The sequence below is a fragment of the Aotus nancymaae genome, unplaced genomic scaffold, assembly GCF_030222135.1.
Source record: "Aotus nancymaae isolate 86718 unplaced genomic scaffold, 86718_ANA_hifiasm-v0.15.2.pri h1tg000029l, whole genome shotgun sequence".
NCBI classification, from domain to species: domain Eukaryota; kingdom Metazoa; phylum Chordata; class Mammalia; order Primates; family Aotidae; genus Aotus; species Aotus nancymaae.
In genome coordinates, this window is record NW_026988442.1 from 4,104,680 (window position 1) to 4,118,215 (window position 13,536).

Here is a 13,536-nt window from a genome sequence, read left to right on the forward strand (position 1 = left end):
TTCCACTATCGAGACTTCTTACAGGAAACACTCCTCATTATTTCCCCTTGGCCATTTGAAACGAAATTTGTTCTTCCTTTTCCTCCATCTCTTAATACCACTACTACTAACAATAGTAACAATGGTAAGTACAGTAGCGTTTTTTGTTTTGTTTTGTTTTGAACTTAAGACACACTTTCTTGCTCTAGTAGCAAAATGTGTTTCACAGAGGCATCTGTTTAGATGGGGTGGGGATGACACAGTTGTTAATTCTGGCTGGTACCTCTTGCTTCTTCCGTGCCGGGGCCACTCAGTGAGTGGCGGGAAGGTTGATTTGCTTTCCCCCTTTTCTTTTCCTCCTGGGCTCCTTCCCAGATGACGTGAAGGGCCATGAAACAAAGACCCTTTTCAGCTGTCAGTGTGCATAGCACTGGCTGCGGCTCCCTAGCTTGTCACATCTCCGGTCTGAAGATGATCAAATAATGAGCAACACATCCAGGTTACAGGGAACACGGGAAACACCCCACAGCTGGTTGTACCCCAGCCCCTCAGAGTGCACACTGGCGTTGTTTGTCCTAGCGGACTTCGGTGTAGGCCAGTGCCTTCTGGTCAGTTCTTCAGTGGCCCACATTCAGCTCTCAAAGGCAGAGCACACTAATGGGAGGTCCAGGCTTCCGCCTGAGGCCACATACACCCAAAAAGCTCATCTGTTACAGCCTGATATGAAATCAGTTTCTTTCCACAACTGACCTGACTCATAGAAGGTGAAGCCTGGCTTTTGAGAAGTGAGGTTTGGCAGGCAAGGGAGGCAGGAAATCCAGAGGAGAATGACTTTGTAAAGCATGGCTCCTTCCAGCCCTTGCTGCTTCCTCTGCCTGGGTGTGGGGGAGGGTCTCGATCTTGGCATCTGGACCCAGCAGGAGTTCAGAGGTTTGGTAATCCCTGCTTGGTCCACATGCAAAACAGATGTATGCGTATACATTATTAATGGCATGGGGGTTCCTGAAACTGAGAGGGAGTAAGGAGATTTCTTATCTGCTCTTGGAAGAAGAAGGGAATGAAGCCAGTTCAGTAGACTGATTCCTGAGGCTTTGGGGCAGGAACTTTTTCTTTTTCCATATCCCCACGGAGATGGTTTATTTACCCTGAATTAAGATTTAGCCCTTCAATGCAGTGCCAAGTCAGTTTAAAGAGAAGAAAAGTAATTTCTGGTCATTGACTAAGATGAAGGCAAATCATGACACTTACCTTTTCTATGATTTGCCCAGCATCATGTTTTCTTAAGCCCAGAAGTGATTTATTGATCACAGCAGCCAGAATATATCAGACCAAAACAGATGGGCCTGCCACTGTCTTCTTAGGTGTCTCATGATTAAAGTGGCCTGCTAGACTCAATGTGAATAGGTCTCCGTGACCTCTGCATCACTGCCCAGCACTCACATCCTCATCTACTCTTCCACTCTGGCTTTCCTGCTGTTCTTTCTGCCAGGCATGCTGGAACCTTGGAGCCTTTGCACTGGCTGTTCCCTCTGTCTGTAACAGTCACGTCCAGAATCAATGCATGACTAACATCCTCACTTCCATTGAGCCTTGACATTAGGAATGGATATACATGTCTCTATTTTGGGAAACCACAATAAAAATTGATGGTAGAGATGCAAATATGAGCAGGATAACAGGGTAGGCCAGGGAAGAGAGAGATCAGTGAAGGACTTGGCTTATGGCACAATAGCCTCTAAATTCCTTGGTTAGGAAATTGTTCACATCGATAAGTACAGCAGGACAAAGATGACCATGAACGAATCCCTGGAACCTGTTACTTTATGTGGCAAAATGGACTTTGCAGAGGTGATTAACTTAAGGGGCTTGAGATGGGAAGATTTTCCTGTTTTATCGCAGTAGGCTTGATGTAATTAAAAGGGTTCTTATAAGAAGGAAGCAAGAGTGTCAAAGTCACAGAAAGAGATGACATGACAGATGTAGAGATTGGAGTGATGTAGGCAGGAGCCAGAGAAAGCAGGGAGTATCTAGAAGCTGGAAAAGACGAGGGAATAGGGCTTCCCCTAGATTCTCCAGAAGAAATGCAGCCCTGTTAATATCTTGAGGTTTAGTCCAGTGAGACACATTTTAGACTTCTGACATTTGGAACTGTGATCTAATACCTTCGTGCTATTCTTATTGCTGTTGTAACAAATAACCACAAACACAGTTCTACTAATTTCCTCCTCAAGGTAGCGTCTCAATTTTGCCAACACTGGTTAGCATACTTAAAGTTTCATTTTGAGTCTCTGCCAACTCTTATCCGTCTTAATCTGCTCTACTTTTTTTCTCGATTTTGTATAGTACTTATGTTCTGATACACTTTGTAATTTACTTATTGATCATGCTTATCATGGGCAGGGATTCTTGACTATTTTATTTATCGATATATCCTAAACATTGAAAACACTGGCATGTAGTAGATGCTCAATAAGTGATTGTTGAATCAATCAATAAAACATACTAGAACATACACGATTTTCCCAATGTAACAAAACTAGTAAGAGGTTGAACCAGGATTGGAACTCAAAATTCATTCCCTGAACCCTTCTTCTAGCAACTACATTGAGGAAGAAATTACCAGGGCTGTGTTCTCAACACAAGTGTTTTCCTAACCGCAGAATTAAAGTCTGGGGGCCCATGTATCAATGTCTGTATTTATGAGAGCCCCTCTTTCCATCTCTTTCTTTTCATATTATGTTAATACTGTAGGTTTTATTGGTCATTTTATTTTTTCATTTCCCAAGACAAAATTATGTGGCTTTATCTTTAATGCTACATTAGCAATACTTAACAATAAATAATATTATGTATTACTCAATATTCATGATCATTAGTGTTACGATTGGTTATTTAATAATGTTTAACTTACATTAGCAGTTGTTACTATTTTTATGATGCTAAATTACTAACAGCTAAAACACCTTCTATATTAAAATGTATATTTGAGGGCCACTCAAGAGATAATGAGTACTTTACAGAGAAGAAATCTTGTTTCTTACCTTTGCGTCATGAAACACATCAGGATTTGGAGAATTAAACTCTAAGTAATCATGTTATTATTTTGATCTCTCCCCTTTTTCTCCTTATGAAATGGAATACTTTAGTTATCAGAAGCCACTTAAAGTGTTTTTTATATATATGTCATAATCTGAATAAAAATAGCATTCATGGAGATTTCTTTCGGAGCCCTTGGTAAAACACTCCATCGTGAGTCTCTGTCAAGATATCTGAAAACTTTTTCTTGGCTTCTGGCTTTGAACAAAGTTTCAGACTAACAACAAGGCTTCATTGTGCACTGAAATTTCTGTAAGGCAACATTCATTCAAGTGTTGATCTGCATTTCACCATCCAAGAATAACAACAGTTATTTATATAATTTTATCCATGTTTCTGTTTTTTCCTATCCATTTCACCCTTTCACCCCACCCCTGCTGAAACACTGGAGCTTGTTTGGGATGGGGGTGGGGTGCCATGCAGAGTATATACACATACAGATGTTTTTCTTTTTCTTTTCCTGGTCTTGCTATGGGATAGACAGATTGGACTTTTTCTTACTAACAATATTATTTAAAAGTTTGGAATTTATTATAATTTAATCATTTGTAAGTAATGAAATAAGTCTTCATGATAAGGATATGTTTATTGACCAGAAGTTAGCTTTATTCAAATTAGGGTGACACAGAGGACCAAGGACTATGAGATAATGTACAACCCTAAGTGGTTTGACTTAAATAAACAGAAAGTCCAGGCATTTCAGCTAAAATCCCCACCAAAGGCCAACCACTAGATGGGCATCCATGTGACTCACTGAAATTTTCTATGATCTTTTATGGCCATCTGAGTCCATGAAACTATAGGACTAACTATTTAAATCCTTATTGAGAAGCTTTGTTAACAGCTTGAATTGAGTTATATGGATATGAATTGAGTTATATGGGATATGAATTGTGTTATATGAAATATGAATGTTCCCATCTTTATGATGATATATGCCACCCAAGCTACATAACTAGTTATGTTGGCTAAAATACACTAAAGTATAAAAAAATCACAGTTTTCTATTAAAGAAAGTCATGATTGTTAAAAATAATTTTAAAATAGTGTACCTAGATTCTTCTAGTATGAAGTATAAATTTTTATATGGCTCCATGATCTTTTCTACATTTAATGACAGAACTAGTGGCGGGAAAGAAAGAGAAGGGACTAAACCAGACATCAATATACATACAACTATACTTTTACCAAAAAAGGAGACTGACTGGCAGGAGAATTAATAGTGTGCAGAAAAGCAAGGTGAGTCCACTCACTGTCACTGTCACTGTCAAAGTCACAGTTACTGTCAAAAACAGCCTTTCAGGAGAAGTTTGCAACTGGATTTGGGGCTGTGGGCAGATAAGTCACAGGAATGATTCTATTGTGCACCCCGAAGTCATTCATCCATCTAGCAGTCAGAGGTGCAGGCTGAAAAGATGTTGCTCCTAGTGTGGGGAACTGCCAAAATCTAGTCAGGATATTAGGCCAAGAGAAAGGACCTCAGGCATAGGGGAAGCCAGCTGCAGATTCTTAGAAGTGAGCTAGAGAAATACTGGGCTAAGCTGGGTCAGTGAAAATAGACACACGGGAAGGAAGCAACTCAGTGGTACTATGTCTCAGTTTGGGTTCTCCTAGAAGCAGGCTGTAAGCCTGTGATTTAAGTGCAATTAGTTCATCTGGAAGGTAAGAGAATACTGTTAGAGGATTAGGAAAGTGAGGCAAAGGACAGAAGGCATTCAACAAAGGGCATATTACCAGGACGGCTACAGCTGTGGGCAACTGAAGCTTAACCCTGCTGGAAAATTCTAGGAGCTTAGGCAGAATTTATCTCAGAGGTAGTCTACCTAGGGGTGAGGGAGCTGGGGTATTTACACTTCCAACATCCCTAATGTGTCCAGTCTGATGTGTGGGTGGTGACTCAGGCACAGGAGCAAGAAAAAAAACACTGGCAGAGAAATGAAGGTATTGATAATTGAAAAGCTCATGTTCTTGTCAAACTTGTCTGGAAGATTAGAGAAGTTTGAGTCAGCAGACAGAGAGGTTCAGAGGGAACAACTAAAAGGAGGGAAAGGCAAGAGGTGACAACTCATCTGCTGAGACACACTTCCCACTTCTCCCATGCCCACGACCACCACTACCACAATAGCAGGGCAGGTAGGAGTCGACAGGGGCAACAGACACTAGTGTTAACACCTGCTAACTGCAGTTCCAACCTCTTCTAGAATTTCTACAAGGGCATTGTAAGGTTTCCCGAGGTCAGGTACCATAGCCAGGAGGAAACTTAGAGCTGAGCAAAGAGAACAGAATTAGGAACCAAGTCAAGAGACCTAGATTGGTGCCCAAATACTATTAGCTAGTTTTATATTTGAGACAATTCGTTGTGTACCTCTGTTTTTATTTTCTATGGGAATCAAAAGTATCAGTTTTACTTTCTGAGAGTCCTTTAAAGAAAAAATTGTGATAACTTTGGCATATGAAACCCTTTGTAAATTATAAAGCACCATAAAAATGTTTTTAAAATTATGATTAATTTGTATTGCTGGCTGAAAACAGTGTCAACTCTATTGTCTATATTCATAAACTGTCTCAAAAAGGAAATGTTTGAATATGGACACTTCTTTTTTCTTGAAACAGAATTGTTTGTATAAACACAGGCTAAGGTGTAAAATAAACTTTAGGTCACGATTAAGACCACTAGAGTGTCACATTTAGTCTACAGTCCTACATCAAAATATGGAAAATATGCATGAAATTGACTTATAGATGAATGAGGAGTGAACAACCGATTGATTTGAAAAGGGTAACTTTTTTCATTGAATGAATAATTTTAAAGATATTTCTAACTTTGGCAAGTTTCTCATTTTATGCATCTCTCATTTTAGGATGAAAAATTTTGAAAACAGAACTTTATCATTTTCTCCTGAGGAAAATTTTGGAGACGATAGTGGACTTGCTGCATATGTGGCTAAAGCAATAGACCCATCTATCAACTGGGAAGATATCAAATGGCTGAGAAGACTGACATCATTGCCAATTGTTGCAAAGGGCATTTTGAGAGGTTTGTTTATTTCTCTACTTGAATTCATACCAATTTTATGATCCTTTGTGGATATGGTCATAATATTCTTAAAGGAAAATAAGGAAAAATTAACATGGATATCGAGAGAGATTCCAATTCTGAATTCTCTCTTTTCATGTTAGTGAATAAATACCTCTTCATTCTTAAATATTCTGAAGCAAAGCTAAACTCTCATGAAGTAGGAAGTTAGCTTTTTACAGACACCTTTAAACAACGGTTTCACTTCCTTTACTTGCATCCATGTTGTCATCCATGATTATTAGTGCTACTTACTGTGGCAGCATTCAACCGTGGGGACTAAACAGCATTAACCAGAAGGTTCTGTGCCATTCATTCATTTATTCACTCATCTATTCTCTTATTTACTCACTCACTCACTCATTCATTCCATAAACATCATACTTACTGTGTGCCAAGATTGTTTTATAAAAAAAATAATTTCAGATCCTCGGATAAAAAGACAGTGTATTCTTGTAGGAAACAAGCATTTTGGGTCCAATAAAATGTTATATAGAAATCTATGCAATGTAAGGGTGTGGCTTAAACAAGAATATGGCCAATTATATAAGAGTTGGTTAGAAAACACTTTTCAGAATGAAAGTTGATGCTTGAGTTTTTTGCCATGATATCAAGCCAATAGACTCTATTTCAGACTGAAGTATTGGCAGAATAAAGCAATTATGCTTAATGAAAAACACATAAGCCATTTAGAGAATTTGGACTTCAAAGTGGCTGAGAACCACTGAATTGTCTTGCTTAGAGAAGCAACCTCATCAGTTAAGCGTTTTAGAGAAATCATGCTTTGCACAATGGACCTAATGGATAGAGGTGGCAAAATTGTGGTCAAGGAAGACATTTGGAAACTGTTGTTGCCCAGAAAAGGATAATTATAGGGATGACCTAGAGTAATGGCAGGGAGGGGACTGCGAAGTTATAATTAAATTAGAAAATTAAGACAGTTAATCACAGAGATGGCCCAGGGGAACTGGCTTTAAAACATTAAGGAAGAATAAAATTTTAGTCTTATTTCATAATTGTTTCAAATAAGGAACAAAGATAAGAAGGAGGTCATTTTATTTTTTAACCACCTTTTCAATTTAGGATTTCCAATGTGTATCATTTTCTATAACTTTGTCCCTTAAGATAGGATGCAAATCAGTTGAATTAGATTTACTATCACATGTTATGTTGAAAAATATTTTGATTTCTAGAACTTCATTCTGTTATCACTTTAGCTAGGACCACTGCTACCACCACCACCACCACTACCACTACCACCATAACCACAATCTCCACCACCAACTCCATAACCAGGACAACGGCCACCACTTATATCACCACCACTGCTATCATCACGACTCCCATCACCACCATGACTGCCACACGACCATCACTAGCACCTCCACCACCACCACTACCACCATAACCACGGTGTCCATCAACACCACCATTACCAGGAACAACTGCCACCATCGCCATCACTACCACCACCACCACCACCACCACCACTACCACCATAACCACAGTCTCCATCAACACCACCATTACCAGGAACAACTGCCACCATCGCCATCACTACCACCACCACCACCACCGCCACCACTACCACCATAACCACAGTCTCTATCAACACCACCATTACCAGGAACAACTGCCACCATCGCCATCACTACCACCACCACCACCACCACCACCACTACCACCATAACCACAGTCTCCATCAACACCACCATTACCAGGAACAACTGCCACCATCGCCATCACTACCACCACCACCACCACCACCACCATAACCACAGTCTCCATCAACACCACCATTACCAGGAACAACTGCCACCATCGCCATCACTACCACCACCACCACCACCACCACTACCACCATAACCACAGTCTCCATCAACACCACCATTACCAGGAACAACTGCCACCATCGCCATCACTACCACCACCACCACCACCACCACTACCACCATAACCACAGTCTCCATCAACACCACCATTACCAGGAACAACTACCACCATCGCCGTCACTACCACCACCACCACCACCACCACTACCACCATAACCACAGTCTCCATCAATACCACCATTACCAGGAATAACTGCCACCATCGCCATCACTACCACTACCACCACCACCACCACCACTACCACCATAACCACAACCACATCAACACCATAATTACCTGGAACAACCACCACCACCCACCACTACTATATCCACCACCACCACCACCACTACCACCAGAACCACAGTCTCCATCAACACCACCATTACCAGGAATAACTGCCACCATCGCCATCACTACCACTACCACCACCACTACTGCCATAACCACAGTCTCCATCAACACCACCATTACCAGGAACAACTGCCACCATCGTCATCACTACCACCACCACCACCACCACCACTACCACCATAACCACAACCACCATCAACACCATAATTACCTGGAACAACCACTACCACCCACCACTACTATATCCACCACCACCATCAACACCACCATTACCAGGGCAACCACCACCACTGCCATCACCACCACCTCCCTTTTCTTCTCATCCATATGGATTTCTGGCTTGTTTCTAAATGTTTTTTGTGACATTTTACACTTATTAGATAGCCCAAATATTTACTTACTGAACTTCTTGATGAAAACTATGAGTCTTTCTAATTAGAGAAAGTTCAAAAACCAAGAGAAGGAGAGATGGGGGCATGTGACATTTAAAGGGAAATAACTTATTTATACATGTACAGTTTACATTGTCTAGTTTTCTGTAACTATTTGGTTCATTTATTTAACAAACAAGAATCATCTCTATGACAACAATTACACCAAGTAACACATATGCTCAATCTGCATCTGAAGGGAGTGGTGGCAGGGTCAGTTCTGGGAAACCCAATTTCCTCAATTTCACAGGTCCTCATCGAGAAGTCACATGGATTGACTGAGAGTCACCCATCTTCTTTCATTTTCCTTTTACAGAAAAGTACAGGTTATGTTTGCAGGAATATGAAGTCATGAGCAACTGGAAAGATCTTTACCAAACATCTGACTATTTCACCATTTTAAGAATTGTATTTTAATGAACGCAAGTTGAAATGCAAGCTATAATCTCTTACTGTGGTTAAACTGCCCTTGGAGAACTTCAACGCAAGCTCCAAACATGTACTTGAGACAGGATTTAGTCTTCGTCAGAACTCGCGCTAGCTAACGAATGGCTTTTTTGAGCAAAGGCAGAGTGCTTTCTAGAGTTTATTTTTTCCTTTTTCTTTTAATTTTTTTCAGTTAGGCTGTCTTGCTTCTATTGTGGCTTTTTGTTTCTGAGAAACTTTTCTCTAGTTAGCTCTTTAAATACAGGCATACCTCAGAGATACTGCAGATTCAGTTCCGACCACCCCAATAAAGCAAGTCACATAGATTTTTTGACTTCCCAGTGCATATTAAGGTTACATTTTCACTATACTGTGGACTATTTTGTATAAAAACAATACATATACTACCTTAATTGGAAAATATCATACTCCTAAAAAATGCTAATGATCATCTGATCCTTCAGGGAGTTGTCTTTTTGCTGGTGGAGGGTCTTTCCTAGATGTTGCTGGCTTCTGACTGATCAGAGTGCTGGTTGCTGAAGGTTTAGGGTGGCTGTGGTAATTTCTTAAAATAAGACAATGAAGTTTATTGCATTGATTAACTTTTCCTTTTAGGAAACATTTCTCTGTACCATGAGAAGCATTTTACCCACAGTACAACTTTTTCAACACTGGAGTCAATCCTCTCAAACTGCTGCTGCTTCATCTGTGAAGTTTCTGTAAAATTCTAAATCATTTGTTGTTATTTCAGCAATATTCACAGCATCTTCACGAGGAGTTGATTCCATCCCAATAAACCACTTTCTTCGTTCATCCATAAGAAGAAACTCTTCATCCATTTAAGTTTTATCACATGATTGCAGCAATTTAGTCACAACTTCAGGCCCCACATCTAATTCAGTTCTCTTACTGTTTCTGTCACATCTGCAGTGACTCTCTCCACTGTAATCCTGAACTCAAAGTCGTCCATGAGGGTTGGAATCAACATCTTTCAAATTCCTGTTCATGTTGATATTTTGACCTCCTCCCATAAATCACAAATGCTCCTAATGGCATCTAGGATGGTGAATCCTTTCCAGAAAGTTTTCAGCTTATTTTGCTCAGATTCATCAGAGGAATCACTAACTATAGCAGCTACAATCTTATGAAATATATTCTTAAATAATAAGACTTGAAAGTCAAAATTACTCCTTGATCCATGGGCTGTGGAATGGAGGTTGTGTTAATAGGCATGAAAACACCACTAATCTTTTTGTGTTTTTCCACCAGAGCTCTTGAGTCACTAGGTGTACTGTCCATGAGCAGTGATATTTTGAAAGAAATCTTTTTTTTTTTTGTGAGCAGTAGGTCTCAACAGTGGGCTTAACATATTTAGCAAACCACGCTGTAAACAGATGTGCTGCCATCCAGACTTTGTTGTTTTATTTATAAAGCTCAGGCAGAGTAGATTTAGTATAAATCCTAGGATTATACTAAATCAGTGTAATATTTAGTATGCTATTATACACTATAATATATAGTATAACTATTTAGTGTAAAAGCCCTAGGATTTTTGAAATGGTAAATGAGCATTGGCTTCAGGTTAAAGTCACCAGCTGCCTTAGCCCATAACAAGAGAGTCAGCCTGTCTTTTGTGGCTTTGAAGCCGTGTGTTGACTTCTGCGCTCTAGCTATGAAAGTCCTAGATGGCACCTTCTTCCAATATGAGGAAGGCTTGTTTGGAAGAAGACGCCATACAGCCTGTTTCATCTACATTAAAAATATGTTGTTCAGTGTAGCCAACTCCATCAATTTTCCCAGCTAGATCTCCTGGATAACTTGCGGCAGCTTTTCCATCAGCACTCAGCTGCTTCATCTTCACTTCCATGTTATGGAGATGGCTTTTTTCTTTAAGCCTCAGGAACCAACCTCTGCTAGCTTCAGTCTTTTTTTTTCTGCAGCTTCCTCACCTTTCTCAGCCTTTGTAGAGTTGAAGAGAGTTCAGGTGTTGCTCTGGATTAGGTTTTGGTTTAAGGGAGTGTGGTGGCTGGTTTCACCATCTATCCAGACCACTCAGACTTTCTCTATCAGCAATAAGGCTGCTTTGCTTTCTTGTCATTCCTGTGTTCACTAGAGTAGCAACTTTAATTTCCTTTAAGAACTTTTTCTTTGCATTCACAACTTAGCTGTTTGGCACAAGGAGCCTAGCTTTTGTTCTATCTTGGCTTTTGACAAACTTTCCTCACTAAGCTTAATCATTTCCGCTTTTTGATTTAAAATGAGAGGTATGTGACTCTTCCTTGAGAGCTTAGACACCATTGTAGAGTTATTAATTGGCCTGATTACAATATTGTTGTTTCTCGGGGAATAGGGAGGCCTGAGGAGAAGGAGAGAGATGGGTGAATGGCCAGTGAGTGGAGCAGTCAGAACACACACATTCATGGATTAAGTTCCCCATTTTAAATGTGATGGTTCATGGCACCCCCAAACAATTACAATAGTAACATCAAAGATTACCAATCACAGATCAACCATAACAGATGTAACAATTATGAAAAAGTTTGAAACAGGGCGAGAATTACCAAACTGTGACACAGGTATACGAAGTGAGCATGCGCTGTCAGAAAAATAGTGCTGATACATTTGCTTAATGCAGGGTTGCCACAAACCTTCAATTTTTAGAAAACTCAGTATCTGCAAATTGCTATAAAGCAAAGTGCAATAAAACCAGGTATGCCTGTATACATTGTTCAAGATACTCTAAAAAATATTCACCTAATGTATTTAAAATTGCTGTCATGTGTCTGGGATTTAGTTATTACACTCCCTAAATCAGAACAGAGTCTAGGCCAAAAGTTCCAAGGGTTTGAAGGTTGAGCTCAAATCTTGAGTACTTGCATTTCACTTGGGTATTTTAAATTAAATACGGAAATAAAATATTAATAGGATAGCCAACAGTGCCACTGCCCCTTGACGACTGTGTTTCTCATTCAGTGAACTTAATGGCAAGTTCACAAATATGGAACACCACACTCTAAAACTCTTAAGAATTAATAAAAATATCCAAAATTCATGAACATTTTGCTAAGTGGTAATATTTTGGCCCTTTCATTGAGGCAAAATTGCTTTTCTCTCTGTGTTAAAATAAAATGTGAAACTGTGGACAAGGCTGCATAAGCAGCTAATGAAAGAGGCTTAGACCCAGTTATAAATTATCCTTATTATCTTTGCTTCTCTAGAAACTCACAATCCTATCCTCTGAGTAAATAATTCTGTCATGCTCCCTGTATTCCCAGTACTACCTACAGAATATGAAAAACCACTTGAAATGATGGCGGAAAACAGACTGTTACTTAAGAAGCATTTAATTCAAATGGGAGGCACTTTATTATTGTAATCCTGACTAGGATGAAACTGTTATAAACAGAACTCAAATAGATTTGCCAAACGCATCCTGCAAACAAATCTTTCTCCACCTACTCATCTTAGTTTATACTCCCTGCACCATCAGAGGAAAATAGTAATAATCATTAATATTTATGAGTGTTCCACATGTGTTAGGCACTTTCTAAACACACATTCAACTCATTTAATCCACAAGCTAATCATATGTGGATCAGCATCCTCATTTTATGGTTTGGGACAATGAGGCACAGAGAAGTTAAGTAACTTGCCATTTATACAGAAAGCAAACAGCAGATGTGGGATTTAGGTCCAGGTGGTCCAGTGACTTAGCCTAAGCAGTGAATCACTTCTTCCTCCCTTACGGGATTTGTTTATTGATAATATTTGATTTCTCATGATGCGGGGTATAGCTACATAGTGGAAGACATAGGAATATCAACTGGAGAACCATACATATGCTCAGTTATAAGGTTCAAAAATACCGCTGTCTGTGTTTTTTGTTTCTTTTTACATATGACTTGAAGTTTAGTATCATGTACATAACTAGATAACCAGAGAAAATCGCACCAATTCTGAATATAATTTTATACTATTTACAAGGTTATTTATGACGACACCTAGATTTTAAAAATAAATACCATGTTATGTCTCTTAGGGCAGATCAGCTCATGGAAACATTAAAGGTGAGCTGTGTAATATGGCAACCACTAGCCACATGTGGCTATGTAAGTTAATGGAAATGAAATAAAGGCAAAATTCCAGTCTCTTAGTCACACTGCCACATTTCAGTTGCTCAGTGGCTACATGTCTAGTGGTACTGTATGATGGAACTGCACAGATCTAGAACATTTTTAATATCACAGAATGTTCTATGGTAGTGCGTTAAGGCCCTATCTTTAGAGAACCATTTATGAAATA

The 13,536-nt window shown here is 39.4% G+C and overlaps 1 protein-coding gene across 1 annotated transcript in view; it reads left to right on the plus strand.

Moving 5' to 3' along the window:
• HAO1 (hydroxyacid oxidase 1) overlaps nucleotides 1-13,536 on the plus strand; it is a 65,058-nt gene that overhangs the window by 27,767 nt on the left and 23,755 nt on the right. The window contains exon 4 of the mRNA XM_012455421.3: nucleotides 5,937-6,112. Within this exon, the coding sequence (XP_012310844.2) occupies nucleotides 5,937-6,112 (176 nt within the window). The remainder of the gene's footprint in view (nucleotides 1-5,936; nucleotides 6,113-13,536) is intronic.